Source organism: Hemiscyllium ocellatum, chromosome 4 (assembly GCF_020745735.1).
Source record: "Hemiscyllium ocellatum isolate sHemOce1 chromosome 4, sHemOce1.pat.X.cur, whole genome shotgun sequence".
Lineage (NCBI taxonomy): Eukaryota > Metazoa > Chordata > Chondrichthyes > Orectolobiformes > Hemiscylliidae > Hemiscyllium > Hemiscyllium ocellatum.
This window is the reverse complement of record NC_083404.1, coordinates 88,026,971-88,047,328: the sequence shown is the minus strand read 5'-3', so window position 1 is coordinate 88,047,328 and position 20,358 is coordinate 88,026,971. Positions and strand designations below refer to the sequence as shown.

Below are 20,358 nucleotides of genomic sequence, written 5' to 3'. Positions count from 1 at the left end.
GCCTGGTATAATGGCACACTTAAAAATTATTAAAATTTATTAAATTCCAAATGTGTAAGTGTCCTGAACTTTCCTGCCAAATTCTTCCGTTTCCCTCCCATTTACTCTTTTATGTTATGAACTTTAGCAACATTAACACATTTGTCAAAGAATTAAAGATATACAGGTATGTAGCTAATTTATCTCACTTGTATTCAGATATAATGGCACAATTAAAATGATTAGCTTTTTAACAATATTAACTTTTGGATATATAGTGCACAGAGTACGATAAGCACCGATAGACGTAGTACTGGTCTGAATGAATGAACCAATCAATCAATCAAAATGTGCAGTAGTAAACTAAGTGCGGTAAGTAGAGATATGAATGAATGAATAGAAATGCGATATAGTAAACAAAAAGCGATAAGTAGAGTTACTGGTCTGAATGAATAAATGAAATTTAATGCATTATAGTAGGTTCGAATTATACTTGAGATATATGGGAAATACAAAGATTTTTTGGCCAAAATAAGGGGTTGACTTGTACGTGAACATGACCTATACACGAGTATGTACAGTAAACAGATTTGGTACAACACGTTAATCTTTCCTAACCTGCATGCATGTCCTTGTATTCAGCCCCAAAGTGCCTCCACTGGAAGCCATAAACAGGCCCCAAATCACCCTCCTCTCGGTTTGAAAATCCATGCTTGTCCAGAAAGTCTCGCGATCCATTGGCATCCCAAATTCTAACCCCCTTTTCTGACAACTCCTTAGAATTGGTAGATCCCTGAAATAAAATTGAAGATATAAATTGCCAACATTACTCCAGAAAGTAATAATGGAAAGTAAGTAAACCTCAGAAGTACTGAACAGACTATTTGTCTTCACTCTAAAACAACATCCGAGAAATACTTGTAAATCAAGCAGCCAAATGGAGGGTGAAAACTAATCACAAAGGAACAGGTACTGAGAACTTAAAACTGATGGAGAACAAGTTCCCAAGACCTTGCTGTAGAATTTTAAAACAGATTATACTGGAGGAAGTAAACACATTGGTTGTAATTTTGAGACGCTGCAGGACTAACGAAGCTGGAAACCCTTAGCACACTTTCTCTGAAACATTTCTTCACTGGATATATGACAACCTAGGCCGGTATTTATTGCTCATCACTAATTGACCAGAGGTCACTTCTTAATCACTGCAGTCCAGTTAGCATCACAAGATCCTCCTTTGCCATTGACGGTTGGCCAGATACACTAGACACAACACCTTTTGCCATACAAAGCCCAGGCACAATAATGAGGCTTTGCACCATGAATCATCCAGCAATGTTGTCCATGCAAAAAGCAGAAACTGCTATAAAATTTCAACTGGTCTGGCAGCATCTGGAACTTCTGAAGGGTCACTGCACACAAAGGATTAACTTTTATTTCTTTCCACAGATGTTGCCGGTCCTGCTGAGTTTTTCCAGCAATGTCTGTTTTTGTTTCTGATGCCTCCAGTATCTGCAATTTTTTTTAGATTAGATTAGACTTACAATTTTCTTTCTTTAATGTTGTCAATGCACTTGAGGATGTTGTAGCCATGCCAAACTCACCAGTCATTTTGATGCTGTGCAGATAGGAATGTCCATTGAAACCTCCTGACAACCCTAACCCTGCTCATTCTGTAAATATTCATACAAGATTTTGGGTCTTTTTTCGTACAATTACAGCATTTAAAAGGCATCTGGATGGGTATATGAATTGGAAGGGTTTAGAGGGATATAGGCCAAGTGCTGGTAAATGGGAGTAGGTTAATTTAGGATATCTGGTCGGCACGGACAAATTGGACCAAAGAGTCTGTTTCCATGCCGTACATCTCTATGAACAATTTAGAAAAGCACTTGCCAGATGTTTAATTATGCTGTTTTGGGCACAACTAACTCTGTTTTTACAAGACATTTTGTGAACTTTGATTTTACCAACAATACGACTGACTGTTTCCACTCATTTTGACTGCTGCGGCTGCCTCTTATGTATACTTCTCATCTTCCTAGCATCAAGACATTTAAAGAGTCCAATTTAATTGCTGGGCTAGTAATTTTCCTTGATCTCTTTGTTACAGGAGATGCAGGAATGCACTTGACCATGGTTGGGGAATCATTTGTTCAGAAGAACTAAGGACATCTGTTCTTAGTTTCAATGGGTCAATGTAAATAAGGTGATAACGTTTGTTCACTTGTGGAAAGTATGGCAGTATTTCCTTCTCACCCCATGTTGGATAACTGAATTGCTGGTTTATACTGAAGACTCTTAACAAAACTCATACTCAATAGGAAAATAACTTGTAATTTAATAAGCTGAAGGGAATATGCACTTAACAGAAGAATCTTGATTACATTCTCATGTATACCACACTGAGCACATTTGAATTCATGAAGCTCGGCTCCCTAATCTTGACTGTTCTGGAATGTGAATGTCTCATTACCCCTATAAGCTTGGAAAGAAACAAATCCTGAAACTGACATAGTAAGAAAGTTACAAGATGTTCATGTGTGAGAAAGAGAAAGAAAACAGTCCTCTGAAAATTACATTCACTGACCTAAGGGCTCGAGGGGCTCAGTGAGGGAGAGACAGGATGGAAACTGATGTAAAAGATTAATTCTTTGTGGTCTGATTTGAGTGTACACTTGCTTGTCATAGATTGAATGTTTGTGTTGTTCCCTGGAGCTCGAGATCCAGGAATGTTATGAATTTAATCTGCATTTTTGGAATTTATGATATTAAAAGAAAAAGTCATTTTGAAGTATGACAGTGGGCATGTTAGCTGAGCGAGGTTACCTCATGACCTTTTCCACATAATTTAAACTAGTCTCTTGTTATGATGTACTGTTAAACTGAAAGCTGATCTAGCCAAAGCAATTGACCATTTGGCCTGGCTTGGTCAGGGTTCCCACTTTGATGTGCATTTAGCTTAATTAGTTAAGCATACTCAGACCTGTCAATGAATTTCTCTTCCTCTGTAAACCTTTGCCAATTTATTGCTGCTTATCTGATTAAGGACATGTGGTGTTTTTGTAATTTTAATACCAATTTCTGTATAAAGACCGCTTACTTGCAGGAATAAAGGGAGTAGCCTGAGACAGCTCTTGGGGGTTAAAGCTGGTGCCGCGACTCTGCTAATGGTTTTAAAACCTTAGCTCAAGCCTGGCTTGTAGGTATCTATGTTCGCGTGTAACATTTATGCCATTGGTAAATAAGGATAACAATTTAAACTGAACTGTAAGAGTTTTATAATCTCGACTACCACGGAGTACAATCTCTAGGACAAAGAGAGAGGGGCTTACAGGTCAAGTCCATCAGGGATTCCCTGAGCTGACTCAAATAGGGACTTTAACATCAATAAGGCAGCTCATTTCCACCACTTGCTGTGTTGCTGACTAAAGTTTAAAAAAGCCCGAGTTGCACAGATTCCGATGTCTCCTCTTCCACTCTGTCAACCACTTTTGAAATTTCATTTCTTTAACTTTTCAAAGTGCTGATCAGGTTCTAGCACAAGGTGACTGATGCAGGATGATCCACAACGTAAAAGAGAAAGATCAATGTGAAGAAACGCGTCCTTTAAAAAAAAATTAAGTAAAATAATACGATACAGGGCAATGTTAAATAAGAAGTAACTGTCTTAGAAATTACTTCTTTTGCATTACAAATAATAAAAATATTCAAGGTTAGAAGAGTACCTTGACTGTCTTGTCCCCACACATGGAGATCAGTTTGCTGGCTCCACTACAAGACAACAGATGTCTTCTACTATCTCACTATTCCATGGATTTTAAATTTTAAAGATATACAGCATGGCAACAGACCCTTCGGTCCAACTCACCCATGCCGACAAGTTCCATTTGCCAGCATTTCACCCATATCTCTCTAAACCCTTCCTATTCATATATCCATCCAGATGCCTTTGAAATGCTGTAATTATATTACCCCCATTTAGCTGAATTAAACTCCATCTGCCACTTCTCAGCCCATTGGCCCATCTGATCAAGATCCCGTTGTAATTGGAAGTAACCTTCTTCGCTGTCCACTACACCTCCAATTTTAGTGTCATCTGCAAACTTACTAACTGTGTCTTATGCTCACATTCAAATCATTTACATAAAATGATGAAAAGTAGTGGACCCAACACCTATCCTTGTGGCACTCCACTGGTCACAGGCCTCCAGTCTGAAAAACAACCCTCCACCACCCTCTGTCTTTACCTTTGAGCCTGTTCTGTATCCAAATGGCTAGTTCTCCCTGTATTCCATGAGATCTAATCTCGCTAACCAATCTTCCATTCGGAATCTTGTCGAACGCCTGACTTAAGTCCATATAGATCACATCCACCACCATGCTCTCATCAAGCCTCTTTGTTACTTCTTCAAAAAAAAAACTCAATCAAGTTTGTGAGACATGATTTCCCACGCACAAAGCCATGCTGACTATCCTGAATTAGTCCTTGCCTTTTCAAATACAGGTACATCCTGGCCCTCAGGATTCCCTCAACAATTTGCCCCACCACCAACGTCAGGCTCATTGGTCTGTAGTTCCCTGGCTTGTCCTTACCATCTTTCTTTAACAGTGGCACCACATTTGCCAACATCCAGTCTTTCGGCACCTCACCTGTAACTATTGATGATATAAATATCTCGGCAAGAGGCCCAGCAATCACTTCCCTAGCTTCCCAGAGTTCTAGGGTACACCTGATCAGGTCCTGGCAATTTACCCACTTCTATGCGTTTCAAGACATCGAGCACTTCCTCCTCTGTAATATGGACATTTTTCAAGATGTCACCATCTATTTCTCTACATTCTATATCTTCCATGTCCTTTTCCACAGTAAATACTGATGCAAAATACTCCTTTAATATCTACCCCATCTCCTGTAGCTCCACACAAAGGCACCTTGCTGATCTTTGAGTGGCCCTATTCTCTCCCTAGATACCCTTTTGTCCTTAATGTAATTGTAAAAACCCTTTGGATTCTCCTCAACTATATTTACCAAAGCTACATCATGTCTCCTTTTTGCCCTCCTGATTTCCCTCTTACGTCTACTCCTACTGCCTTTTTTAAGGACTTGATCTATCCTGTCTATACCTGTCATATGCTTCCTTTTTCCTAATCAAACCCTCAATTTCTTTAGGCATCCAGCATTCCCTTTCACCCCAAACAGGAATATACTGTCTAACAACTTTCCTATAGCAGGGAGACTGGAAATGAATGTAGTATTTCAATAGTGGTGTAACTGTAGAACAGTAGAGTCATAGAGATGTTCAGCACGGAAACAGACCCTTCGGTCCAACTCGACCAAACCAACCAGATATCCATACCTAGCCTAGTTCATTTTCCACCACTTGGCCCACATCCCTCTTAAACCCTTCCCATTCATATACTCATCCAGATGCCTTTTAAATGCTGTAATTGTACCAGCCTCCACCACGTCCTCTGGCAGCTCATTCCATACCCGTACCCACCATGTGTGAAGAAGTTGCCCCTTAGGTCCCTTGAATATCTTTCCCCTCTCACCCTAAACCTATGCCCTCTAGTTCTGACTCTCCCACCCCAGGGAAAAGACCTTGACTATTTACCCTACCCATGCTCATGACTTTTATAAACCTCTTTAAGGTCACCCCTCAGTCTTCAACGCACCAGTGAAATCAGCCCCAGCCTATTCAGCCTCTCCCTATAGCTCAAATCCTCCAACGCTGGCAACATCCTTGTAAATCTTTTCCGAACCCTTTCAAGTTTCACAACATCCTTCCGATAGGAAGGAGACCAGAATTGCATACAATAATCCAAAAGTGGCCTAACCAACATCCTGTACAGTTACATGATCTTCCAACTCCTATACTCAAAGTACTGACCGATAAAGGCAAGCATCGCAAATGGCTTCTTTACTGTCCTATCTACCTGCAACTTTTCTACTCTACAAAGAGACTCCAAGGTCTCTTTGTTCAGTAACTCTCTCCAGGACCCTACCATTAAATGAATAAGTCCTGCCCTGATTTGTCTTTCCAAAATGCAACACTTCATATATATATATCTAAATTAAATTCCATCTGATCAAAATACCACTGTACTCTGAGGTAACTTTCTTTGCTGTCCACTACACCTCCAATTCAGGTGTCATCTGCAAATTTACTAACACCTCATATGTTCACCATCCAACCCATTTATACAAATGACAAAAAGCAGTGGATCCAGCACCAATCTTTGTGGCGCATCGCTGATCACAGGGCTAAAAAAAAAAAACCCTCCACCACTACCCTCTATCTTCTACCTTCAAGCCATTTCTAAATTCAAAATGTCTAGTTCTCCTAGTATTCCATGTGATCTAATCTTGCTAACCAGTCTACCATGAGGAACCTTGTCGAATGCCTTACTGAAGTCCATATAGATTGCGACCAATGCACTTCTCTCATCAATCCTCTTGGGTACTTCTTCAAATTCAATCAAGTTAGTGAGGCACAATTTCACATAGAGCCACATTGACTACACCTAATCTGTCCTTGCCTTTCCAAATACATGTAAATCCTGTCCCTCAGGATTCCTTCCAACAACTTGCCCACCACATATATAAAGCTCACAGGGTCTATAGGCTTTTCCTTACCATCTTTCTTAAGTAGTGGTACTACGTTAGCCAACCTCCAGTCTTCCGGCACCTCACCAATAGCTATTGATGATTGAAATATCTCAGCAAGGGGCTCAGCAATCACTTCCCTAGCTCCACAGAGTTCTGTGCTACACCTGATCAGGTCCTGCGGATTTATCCACCTTTGTACAATTTAAGAGGTACAGTGACGCATCATCTTTAATAATGAACATTTTTCAAGATGTAACTATTTATTTCTCCATGTTGCCTATCTTCCATGTCCTTCTCCAGAGTAAACAATGATGAAAAATACTTGTTTAATATCTCCTCCCTCTCCTGCAGTCCCACACAGGTGGTTTTGCTGACCTTTAAGGGGCACTATTATCTCTCTAGTTACCCTGTTGTCTTTAATGTATTTGTAGAATCCCTTTGGATTCTCTTTAACCTTATTTGCCAAAGCTTTCTCAAGTCATCTTTTTGCCCTCCTGATTTGATCTTTGAACTATACACTTACTGACTTTATTCGCTCCTGGAGATCCACTTGATAACTGACATGTTTCCTTCGTTTGTCTTAACCAAAACCGCAACTTCTCTAGTCATCCGGCATTCCCTACACCGACCAGAGCTTGCCCTTCACATTAACTGGAACATACTGTCTCCAGACACTCATTATCTCATTTTTGAAGGCTTCCCATTTTTCCAACTATCCCTGTACCTGTGAACATCCATACCCAATCTTTTGAAAGTTCTTGCCTAATACGGTACAAATTGGCCTCTCTCTAATTTAGAACTTTACGTTTTAGATCTGGTCTATCCTTTTCCATCACTATTTTAAAACTAATAGAATTATAATCACTGGCCCCAAAGTGCTCCCCAATTGATTTCTCAGCCCTGCCTTATTTCCGAAGAGTAGGTCAAGTTTTGCACCTGCTCTAGTAGTTACATCCACATACTAAATCAGAAACTTTTGTACACAGTTAAATTTCTCTCCATCTAAAACTTAACACTATGGCATTCCCAGTTTGTTTGGAAAGGTAAAATCTCCTACTACAACCACCTTATTATTCTTACAGAAACTGAGATCTCCTTTGGTTTCTCAATTTTGCGCTATTAATCAGGACATGCCTAATTTTTATCTTGCATATTATCATAACAAGCAATCGCTGTGCTTTCGGCTGTGGCTCGTTTCACCTTCCCAACCTTTCTACTCTTCTACCACTGTCTCAGATTTGACTCCTTCTCAGGAGAAGCAACACTAACTACCCCATCCTACTCATTTTCTATTCCATTCATTCCTTCTTTGTGAACTTCTGTCAATGAATCAGTTTACACTGTCACTTTCCACATTTTTGCCATCCATGAGTTACAATGACTTCATAACCTTGACAAATCTGGCCAAGAGGTGATGGCACCTTCCCTTTTGTCTATACCTTCGCGCATTTACCTTGTCCAAATTGTCAGTTAACACTTTGCCGCACTTTATTCCTCTAGCAACTTATCAGAGTCTTACCTTATTCCACACATGTCTTGGCCTCTTTTAAAAATCTAAATCTACCATTTCAACCAAGTTGCATGCAAGTTTCTCACCTTGGTAAATATATTGATTTCTCCCCTTGTATTTTATACCAAATCATTTCTGGTTCTCATTGATTTCAACTTTCATTGCAAGTCATCTTATTTTCTACTCAGAAAAATTGAGGACAATGAATTCTCCCTACACGTAAATGCGCCAATTCATGTTCACGGATGTTTGTATGCAATCCCTTTTAATTTGTAAATAATTCAATTTAAAATAATCGATGCTGCAATCTTACACTAACCTTTTATATTATTAGCAAATATTAATCAGTGATGTCAAAAGTGGAATATTATACAAGTCGAGGCTTAATCGGCTTTAATTTTGGGAAGAAGTCTTAGATTGCAGTTAGATGCATGTGGAATAACTAAGTGAAAGCAGAGAAGTGCAATACCATTGGCACATGCTAGAGAGGGAACTAGGAAGCTTGACAGCAAAGACTGGGGTAACTGGAGCAATAGATGTATTAGGAGTGCTAGAGGAATGTGATGGGGATTAAGAGTCTATTTTTCATCAAATCCCTAAGGAAGTCAAGAGAAGTAAAATAAAGTTGTAAACATTCTATAACAAGCTTGCCTATATGGTCACATGTGGCATACAGCAAAATTTTTAAAAAGTGCAAGGAGTCTAGGAAACAAATTACACAAGGAGCTTGACAATTTACACACCTCAGTTAAGATGGGAGACTGAAGTGCGTAATGAGGCTTGTGAAGAGAAAAGAATTGGAACAGCAGAGTTACAAACAGAAAATACAAGGATTGAGGAAGAGGGAGAAGATCCAGGGAAATAACCTAGCATTCTTGTTGGAAGGAAGTCTGGAGTTTTCCTACGGGAGGGAAAGATTAGTACTACTGAAGATGACCAAATTCTGCAAGACATCAGGGACAAACACTCCTCCACTCTAAAACCACTGCCTCGCTCCTCAATTCCACAGGTCAGCTTCACAATTAATAAAGCATTCTCATCTGTTAAGTCATAGATTTTCCTTCTTTATCTAATGAAAAAGTGTACTGGATATAAACTGCTACGTCTGAAACTTTCTAAAAATTGTTTATAAATGGTAAACTACCTATATTAGGTAATTGTGATCATGAAGGAGTTGTGAGGGACTTGAGTAGTAAAGAGTTACTATGAAAACCATTTCATTCAGATGTGATTGGTAGCCTGGAGTTCATTATTGAAATGTTGTGCAACACGTAACATAGCATGTGTAAACAAAGGTTTTTATTGTTAGAATGTGGGAACAGATAAAGACCTTTTTCTCTTGCTGGTTGTGTTACCTAATCACAGACCTCTCTCTCTCTCTCTCTCTCTGTGTCAGAGAAATCAAAACTGTGTCAAACACAGTTAGCTCAGCAAAAAGTCCACTTTGCTGTGGTTTATGCATAAAATAGCAGCTCCCTGCTAGATTTTTTTTATACTTTGAAATGGATGCAATCCCAAAATGTGAATTATGTTTCCACATTAAGTATCAGGTTAACTCAGGTGAAGAAAATACTTCAATCTATATTTCTTTGTAAAAGGTAAATTGCCTTTACTTGACTGTCTTGAATATTACAGCTCTCATTCTTTCAAATGTGTGTTGTGGACCACAACAAAACCCCTCAAAACATTCATTTAGGCTAGGCCCTAACTTTTCCTACTTTAAAAAGGTAAGTGGAAGGTATTATGCTCCAGATGCAATTTAATTGGTCAAGCTACTCAACACTGAGCAAAACATACTATTTTTTACACTAATTAAAGTACAGACAAAATTTTTAAAAAATGGTTTAATTGTAATTCTATAGAAATGCTTAGCTGTTCCATTATAGTAACCATCCCATAAACACCCTTGGCAAAGGCAAACTCAGTAAGATAGATTGTCTCATATACAATTCTAGCATCAGGAAGAGAATCCCAGCTTTTAGTTGTAAGAGAGGAATAACAGCTTCAAGACCCTAGCAACTACTGCTGAAGCTTGACCCCACCCATTCAGGCTGTGTCTATTGTTCCAATGTTTAAAAAAAGGCCTCACAAGCTGTTTACTTTATTGGCTTTGGAGCAAACTGGTTGGCCACCTGTCTCAACCCCTCTTGACATGCAAAACAAAAAGGACAAAATATACCTCAAAGCCATAATGTCTTCATACCTTCCCCGCCCCCCCCCCACCTTCCCACTCTTCTCTTCCCCCCCCCCCCCGCCAAAAGAAAAATGATCAATACACAAAGATGGCTTCATTTCTAAAACTTTTAGTTTTATGCTATTAGTACACAAAAATACATATATATTATGATTCTAAGCATGCAAACATTCATTCCAACAGTCTACTTTACCCCTGTCACCAAATATCTCAGTTTTCCTTCAAAGATGTGAAGGGTTGGCAATTATGTTCTCTCTTTCTGCCATGTGTATAATTTTCAAATTGAATGGATGCATTATTAAACTCCATCTAAACAATCTGGAATTTCTATCCTTAATTTTTACAATAACTAAGAGGTTTTGATCAGTATATACAATTGTCTCAGATATATTACTCACAGTATGTAAAATTGCTCAAATGCTGCAACACCAACATAAAGTTCAGGGTCTCCTTTTCAAGTGTGGAATATTTTTATCAATGAGTATTCAATTTTCTGGAAAAAATACCCAATAAGTCTTTCTATGTTCTCAGCGTCTTCCTGCAAAAGTACAGAACCAATACCCACATCTCTCCATCGACAGCCACCTTGAATATTTAGGGATGGCCAACACTAGGGCAGTGGTTAACAGCTTTCAGGCTGTCAAATGCCTTTTAACATTCATTCGTCCACTGAAATTTTCTGCACTTCAAGTCAGTCAGTGGAGCAACCACATTGCTAAAACTCAGTACAAACTTCTGACAAATCCACTCAGTCCCAGAAATCATAGCACTTTCCTCTTTGTCGATAGTATGGGAAATTCCCCAATAACTTTTGTTTTCACATCCCGTGAGGCCACCTGTGAGGTCACCTAACACGGCCCAGGAAGGTGACTTGGGCTTTTGCAAACTCAGTCTTAGCCAGGTTTATCACCAAGCCTATTCCTGGAAGTCAAATCGAACAATTCCGATAGATGCTCCAAATGTCCCATCCACGTGTGACAAAAAATCACCAGGTTGTTGATGTACATCACACAATTAGATAACTTTATTGGTTAGTCTTTAACAGATGGCTGGTGCATTTTTTCATACCAAATGGCATGACTTTAAACTGGTACAGTCCATTCGGTGTTACTCTTTCAGACAAAGGAACCTGCCACTATCCGAGTAGGTCCAACTTAGAAATATATGTTGCTTGTCCCACCTTCTCAAAACAGTCTTCCAAACTTGGAATAGGATATGAATCATACTTTATAACTGCACTGACATTGCAATAGTCTACACACAAACATTGGATACCATCTGACTTTGGTACTATTACTAAGGGTGAGCTCCATTCACTGCAACTCACTTTAATCATATTGTCTTTATAGCATGCACTCAAATCTCTTCGAGCTTATGCCAACTTTAGAGGGTTAAGTTAATAAGGATGTTGCTTAATTGGAACAGCATTTCCTCTATCTATATTATTTGTAATTAGACAAACAATTCCGAGCTTATTCCCACATCTCCCCATGTGGATTGTAATAACTTTTTCAGGTCATTTTGAAGTTCCTCTGGAAAGTAACATATTAATCTACCCCAAATTTTAAGAACTTCCTCATTGTCCAATGTAATTTGAGGAATATTCAATTCAGAATTACCTGAACTCTATTGTAACCAGTAACACATTCTCCTTTTGTTTTCCTTCCCTATCAAAATACTTTTTAAGTATATCGACAAGACGCGCAGATTTCTTCCTATCAAATAATTCATCTCAATTTCATAAAGTCCACTAAAACTTGCCCTCACCTACCACTAGAAGTAACACTAAAACTTTATTCCCATGAGAAAAATTGTGAATACTTGACTTCTTGTCTGTTTCCTGTTTCACATACAGGCATAGAGATATACAGGAGAGAAAGAAGCCCTTCGGTCCAATTCTTCTGTGCCAACCAGATATCCAAAATTAATCTAGTCCCATTTGTCCACACTTGACCCATGTGCCTCTAACCCATCCTATTCATGTACATATACAGATGCTTTTTAAATGTTGTAATTGTACCAGTCCCCACCACTGCTCTGGCAGCTCAATTCATACGTGCACCACACTGTGTGGAAAAAGTTGTCCCTTAGATCCCTCTTAAATCTTTCCCCTCTCATACTAAGCCCTCTAGTTCTGGACTCTCACAATCCAGGGAAAAAGATCATTGCGATTTACGATATGCAAGATTTTATAAACCTCTATTAGGCCATCCCTCAGCTAATCCAGGAAAAACAGGCCCAATCCATTCAAACTTTCCCTATCGCTCAAATCCTAAAACCTTGACAACACCCTTGTAAATCTTTTTTTGAACCCTTTCAAGTTTCACAACATCCCTGCCGTAGGAGAGACACCAGAATTGCATACAATGTTCCAAAAGTGACCTAACCAATGTCCTATACAGCTGCGACACGACCTCCCACCTCCTATACTCAATGCTCTGTCCAATAAAAGGAAAGCATGTCATATTCCTTCTTCACTATCCTATCTACCTGTAATTCTACTTTCAAGGAACTATGAACCTGCACTCAGAGGTTTATTTGTTCAGCAACACTCTACAGGACTTTACCATTAAATATACAAGTCGCGCTCTGATTTGTCTTTCTAAAATGCAGCACCTCACATTCCTCTACATTAAACTCCACCTACCACTCCTTGCCCACTGGCTCATCCAATCAAAATCTTATTGTATTCTGAGGTAACCTTCTTCACTATCCACTCCCAATTTCGGGTGTTGTCTGCAAACTTACTAACTATATCCCCTATGTATATATCCAAGTCATTTATATAAACGAGGAGAAGCAGTGGATCTAGCACCCATCTTTGTGCCACACCACTAGTCACAGGCCTCCAGTCTGAAAAACAATCCTCCATCACCACCTTGTCTTTTACCTGAGTCAGTTCTACATCCAAATGGCTGTTCTCCCTATATTCCATATGATCTAACCTTGTTGAAGTTCATACCGATGATGTCCATCGCTCGACCCTGAATCCTCTTGTTACAGCTTCAAAAAAAAAACTCAATCAAATTAGTGAGTCACAATTTCCCACACACAAAGCCATGCTAACTATCCCTCATCAGTCCTTGCCTATCTCAATACATGTAAATCTTGTCCCTCAGGATTCCCTCAAACAATTTGCGCAGCACCAATATCAGGCTCACTGGTTTATAGTTCACTGGCTTTTCCTTACCACCTTTCTTACATAGTTGCACCATATTAGCCAACCTTCAGTCTTCCGACACCTCACCTGTGACTATCAATGATCCAAATATCTGAGCAAGTGGCCAAGCAATCACTTCCCAAGCTTCCTACAGAATTCTAGGATAGACCTGATTAGGTCCTGGGTATTTATCCACCTTTATGTGCTTCAAGATAGTCAGCACCACTTCCTCTGTAACATGGATATTTTCCAAGATGCCACCAACTATTTCCACACATTCTGTGTCTTCCAAATCTTTCTCCACAGTAAACAATGATGCAAAATACTCCTCTAGTATCTCCCCCATCTCTTGTAGTTCTTTGAGGAGTCCTATTCTCTCCCTACTTACCCTTTTGCCCTGATGAATTTATAAAATCCCTTTGGATTCCCCTTAAATCTATTTGCCAAAACCTATGTCCCCTTTTTGCCCTCCTGATTTCCCTCTTAAGTTCAGTCCTTTGTGTTCATAGTCTAAGGATTCACTTGATCTGTTGTCTATACCCTTCAAATGCTTCCTTCGCTTTTCTTGACCAAAACCTCAATTTCTCCAGTCAACCAGCATTCCCTACACCTACCAGCCTTGCCTTTCACCCTAAAAGAAACATACATGCTGTTCTACTTTCAAATAGTGTTTAGCCAACAACCCCCTCTATTTATTCATTCCCTAAAATTTAAACAGTCCAAATATGCGATCTCTGACTCACCAATTTCTCCTTAATTAATTAGTGGTTCTCAATTAATGCCCAAAAACTAATTCAAATGGACTGAAGTTAGTTGATTCATTACATGCATCCCTAATTGTAAAAAATACAAACAGAATTCCTTTATCCCAATTGCCTGGATAGTCTTGACTTAAAGCCCTCAACATGGTCTTCAAAGTTTGATGCCACTGTTCTAATACTCACTGCAATTCTGGATGGTATGCAGTGGATTTGAATTGTTTTATTACTAAGTCATCCAAAAATTCCTTGAGTAACTTTATTGTAAAATTTGACCCTTCAGATTGAATTTCTGTGGGTAGTCTGTCTCTAGGTTTCAAAAAAAAAAATGAGTAGCTCTTCAACAATCCTTTTAGTGTGATACTGGGTAATGGAATGGCTACTGGAAATCTAGTAGACACATACATTACGGTCAACAAATACAGATTTCCACTGGTTGTTTTAGGCACAGGTCCTATGTAATTAATTAAGACTCCTATAAAATGTTCCTCAAAAATGCAGGAATGGACATTAAGAATGCTGGTTTTATCACTGCCTGATGTTTTCCAATTATCTGGCAGGTACATATCCAATAAAATTCAACCACAACACTGTGCAGCTAAGGCCAATAAAAATGCTTTTGTATTTTGGTTTGACTTATCTTTCCTCCTAAATGATGTCCTATTCGTAATTCATGTGTTACCCGCAACACCTCCATCCTATAACCCACTGGTGATACAACTTGATAAACTACTTGTCCCATTTCTCATCCGCCCGAGTGCGTGATGGTTTCCATTTCCTCATCAAGACTTCATTTTTAAGATAGTAACATTCTGGGATTTACTCAGATTCTTCTTCAGGTGTAAGATTTTTGATACGACTGCTTTAGTTTTTCATTTTTCTATTGTAATTCAGCTAATTTTTCTGGAACTAAAAATTTCCATTTTTTTCCTCAGCCTATTTTCATTTTTTTCTCAACCATTTGATCAAACATAGTCTCCGATAATTGAACTTCAACTTCCTCATCTTTATTGTTTTATTTCTCCTCCTGCTTCAACTTGTGTCTTTGTGACCTTGTTACCACACAGTCAGGAAATATTCTAGGATATACTTCAATTGGTTGATTTTCAACTGACTTTTCAACCACAGTAGTCATCACTTCCAACTGTGATCCAGCTTTATTACCACCAAGAATAAACAATACGTCTGGAACCAAGAATTTCTCTTTAATTCCTACCACCACTTCACCTGACTCTCCAAGCTCACTTTATACAATGGAACACTGCTATTCTCGTCATGAACTTCCCATATTACCACTTTTTCTGCCAATACTCCTTTTGTATAAAATACCTCATCACCACCCACCAAAGTTTGATTTGTTTCCAAATCTTTTAAAATCTTAACTTCAGTACTTGCTCCTCCTTGCACACATAGGTAAAGCAGACCCATGCAAGTGAGCGCTTTAGAGAGATCTGGCACTTTCTTAACCAACCCCTAGCCAGGCTATACATTCTGGTGCAGCTTTTTATCTTTCACTATGCTTTCCTTTACCACTTCAATAAAACTCACTGGCTTACCTTATTATCTACCTTCCTGTTGTTATTTCAAACCATCAACACTGACAACCATCAAGTGTCATAGAGTTGTACAGCACAGAAACAAACCCTTCGATCCAACTTGTCTATGCCGACCAGATGTCCCAACCTAATCTAGTCCCAGTTGCCAGCACCCAGCCCATATCCCTCCAAACCCTTCCTATTCATATACTGATCCAGATGCCTTTTTAAATGTTGCAATTGTACTAGCCTCCACCACTTCCTCTGGCAGTTCATTCCATACATGTACCACTCACTGCTTGAAAAAGCTGCCCGAGGTCTGTTATATCACCCTAAACTTATGCCCTCGAGTTCTGGACTCTCCCACCCCAGGGAAAGACCTTGTCTATTTATCCTATTCATGCCCCTCATGATTTTATAAACCACTAAGGTCACCCCTCAGCCTCCGACACTCCAGGGAAAACAGCCAAAGCCTGTTCAAACTCTCCCTATATCTCAAACCCTGGCAACAACTTTGTAAATCTTTTCTGAACCCTTTCTAGCTTCACAACATTCTTCTGATAGGAAGGAAACCATAAGTGCATGCAATATTCCACAAGTAGCTTAACCAATGCCCTGTAAGCTGCAACATGACCTCCCAACTCCGATACTCAATACTCTGACCAATAAAGAAAGCATACTAGATGTCTTCTTCACTATCCTACCTATTCGTGACTCTACTTTCAAGGAGCTATGAACTCCATGAGAAATTTCTTTGTTCAGTACACTCCCTAGGACCTTACCATTAAATATCTAAGTCCTGCTAAGATTTGCTTTTCCAAAAAGCAGCACCTTGCATTATTTAAACTCCATCTACCACTCCTCAGTCCATTGGCCCATCTCATCAAGACCCTGTTGTAATCGGAGGTAATCTTCTTCGTAGTCCACTACACCTCCAATTTTGGTGTAATCTGGAAACTTATTAACTATGCCTCTTATGCTCACATCCAAATCATTTACATAAATGACAAAAAAATAGTGGACTCAGCACAGATCCTTATGGCACTCCACTGGTCAGGCTTCCAGTCTGAAAAACAATCCTTCACCACCATCCTCAATCTTCCACCTTTGAGCCAGTTCTATATCCAAATGGCATGTTCTCCCTGTATTCTGTGAGATCTAACCTTGCTAACCAGTCTCCCATGGGGAACCTTGTCGATTGCTTTACTGGAGTCCATATAGGTCACATGTACCCTCTGCCCTCATCAATCCTCTTTGTTACTTCTTCAAAAAAAAAACTCAATCAAGTTTGAGAGACATGAATTCCCACGTACAAAGCCATGTTGACTATCGCTAATCAGTCCTTGCCTTTCCAAATACATGAACATCCTGTCCCTCAGGAGTCCCACCAACAACTTGCTCACCACCAACCTCAAGCTCACCAGTCTATACTTCCCTGGCTTATCCTTACCACCTTTCTTAAATACTGGCAGCACGTTAGCCAACCTCCAGTCTTCCGGTACCTTATCTATGACCATTGATGATACAAATATCTCAGCAAGGGCCCCAGCAATCAATTCCCTTGCTTCTAATAGAGTTCTGGGGATTTATCCACTTTTATACGTTTCAAGACATTTAGCACTATCTCTTCTGTAATACGGACATTTTTCAAGATGGCACCATCTATTTCCCTACATTCTGTATCTTCCATGTCCTTCTCCATAATAAACTCTGATGCAAAATACTCTCCCCCTTCTCCACACAAAGGCCGCCTTGCTGATCTTTGAGGGGCCCTTCTCTCCCTAGTTAACCTTTTGTCGGTAATATTTAGAAATACCCTTTGGATTCTCCTTAACCCTATTTGCCAAAGCTATCGCGTGCCCCCTTCTTGTCCTTCTGATTTCTCTCAAGTATATTCCTACTGCCTTGATACGCTTCCAAGGATTCACTCAATCTATCCTGTCTATACCTGACACATGCTTCCTTCTTTTTATTAACCAAACCCTCAATTTCTTTAGTCATCCAGTATTCCCCACAACTACCAGCCTTTTCTTTCACCCCAGCAGGAATATACTTTCTCTGGACTCTCATTATCTTATTTCTAAAGGCTTCCCATTTTCCACCCATCCCCTCTCCTGCAAACTCCTGTCCCCAATCAGCTTTTGAAAGTTCCTGCCTGATACCATCAAAAATAACCTTCCTCCAATTTAGAACTTCAACTTTTAGATTTGATCTATTCTTTACCGTCACTATTTTAAAACCAATAGAATTATGGTCACTGACCCCAAAGTGCTCTCCCACTGACACTTCAGTCACCTGCTCTGCCTTAATTCGCAAGAGGTCGTCAAGTTTTGCACCTTTTCTAATAAATACATCCACATACTGAATCAGAAAATTTCCTTGAACACACTTGACAAATGCCTATCTAAACCCTTAACACTATGGCAGTCCCAGTCTATAGTCGGAAAGTTAAAATCCCCTATTACAACCAGCCTATTCTTACAGAGAACTGAAATTTGTTTCTCAATTTTTCACTGATTATTAGGGGGCCTATAATACAATCCCAAATAAGGTGATTATCCCTTTCTTATTTCTCAGTTCCACCCAAATAACTTCTCTGGATGTAGTTTCGGGAATATCCTCTCTCAGTTCAGCTGCAATGGCTTAACAAAAACGCCACTCCCCCTCCTTTCTTGCCTTCTTTTCTATCCTTCCTGTAGCATTTGTATCCTGGAACATTAAGCTGCCAGTCCTGCCCATCCCTGAGCTACGTTTCTGTAAGTGCTGTGATATGCCAGTCCCATGTTCCTAACCACACCCTGAGTTCATCTGTCTTCCCTGTTAGGCCTCTTGCATTGAAATAAACGCAGTTTAATTTATCAGTCCTACCTTGTTCTCTGCTTTGTCCCTGACTGTTTGACTCGCTTTTTTTCTCAATTGTACCAGTCTCAGATTGATCTCTTTCCTCATTATCTCAGTCCCACCCCCCCATCTTACTAGTTTAAATCCTCCCAAGCAGTTCTAGCAAATCTCCCTGCCAATTTAGGTGCAATCCATCCTTCTTGTACAGGTCACTTCTACCCCAAAGAGATTCCAATGATCCAAAAGCGTGAATCCTTCTCCCATACACCAGCTCCTCAGCCATGCGTTCATCTGCTCTATCCTCCATTTCTTATCCTCACTTGCTTGTAGCACCAGGAGTAATCCAGATATTACTACTCTTGAGGACCTCCTTTTTAAATTCCTGCCTAACTCTCTATATCCTCCCTTCAGAATCTCATCCTTTTCCTTTCCTATGTTGTTGGTTCCAATGTGTACAATGACCTCCTGCTGGGCCCCCTCCCCCTGGAGAACATTCTGCACCCTCTCTGAGACATCCTTGATCCTAACACCAGAGAAGCAACACCATTCTGCTGCTGGCCCCAAAAACATCTGTTTGTGCCTCAGACTAGAGAGTCCCCTAACACAACTGATCTGTTGAAACCTGACGTGTCATCCAGTTTTACTCCCCTCAGTCGAAGCAAAACACTCAGACACACTGCGTAGTTTTACGTCCTCCATCTTTATTCAGGGCCCTGGAAGGATAGAGAATGATTGCCCTTGTGCACAGGGACATGTGTTCACAGTCTTCTCTGGAACAGCAATTTCTCAATGAACTATATAGTCATTTAACAGGGAGGACTGTTACAGCAAATGTCAACAGTAAAGATTAAGCCATCTGCTGTTACACAATAAGTAACTGACTTCACATAATGAATACTTTTCACCTTGTTAACTGATGTTACACACTGAATGCTATCTCATCTTGTTAAATGGCTCTACCTAATGAATGCTTTTCCACCTTGTTAACCCATTACCCTTACCTCCAGCACCCCATTGTAAACTAAGTTTTGATCTGATCTGAGTCATGCTCAGCTGAACCTCTTGTTTTACAAAACTCAGAACTTAACTCTATCCCTGCCTGCTTATACCCAATGGAGGAGAAAGTGAGGTCTGCAGATGCTGGAGATCAGAGCTGAAAATGTGTTGCTGGAAAAGCGTAACAGGTCAGGCAGCATCCAAGGAACAGGAAATTCGACGTTTCGGGCATAAGCCCTTCATCCTGATGAAGGGCTTATGCCCGAAACGTCGAATATCCTGTTCCTTGGATGCTGCCTGACCTGTTGCGCTTTTCCAGCAACACATTTTCAGCTGCTTATACCCCATACACATTCTCAAACATACCCCTCAGTGCATTAGAGCTAGTCTTTGCACTAGAAACGTGGCTGTTCATGCTACATTCTCCTGAGAATCCATCACCCCCTACATTTTACAAAACAGCATACTTGCTTGAAATGGGGATAGCCACAGAAGATTCCTGCACTACTGGCCTTCCTCTCTTACCTCTCCTGGAGTTAACCCATCTATGTGATTATATCTGTGACTTATCTCCCTTCCTATAACTGCCACCATACCGCGTTGCCCTTGTAAATCCCTCATTGCCTCTCCAACCGATCCATTCGATCTGATAATGCTCTGTAACACAAACTCTCCCTAAACTCCCACATCTGACAAGAGCATATCATTCTACTAAGAGTAATTTTGGCTTTTTCCAATCTACAGACCCAGAAAATAGCACCATCCTATTCCT

At 39.9% G+C, this 20,358-nt stretch overlaps 1 protein-coding gene across 1 annotated transcript in view; it reads right to left on the bottom strand.

Annotated features, from left to right (window-relative positions):
• Positions 1–20,358, bottom strand: part of tyms (thymidylate synthetase) — a 35,054-nt gene that overhangs the window by 6,466 nt on the left and 8,230 nt on the right. Inside the window, exon 3 of the mRNA XM_060824376.1 lies at positions 598–772. Coding sequence (XP_060680359.1) covers positions 598–772 — 175 coding nt within the window. The remainder of the gene's footprint in view (positions 1–597; positions 773–20,358) is intronic.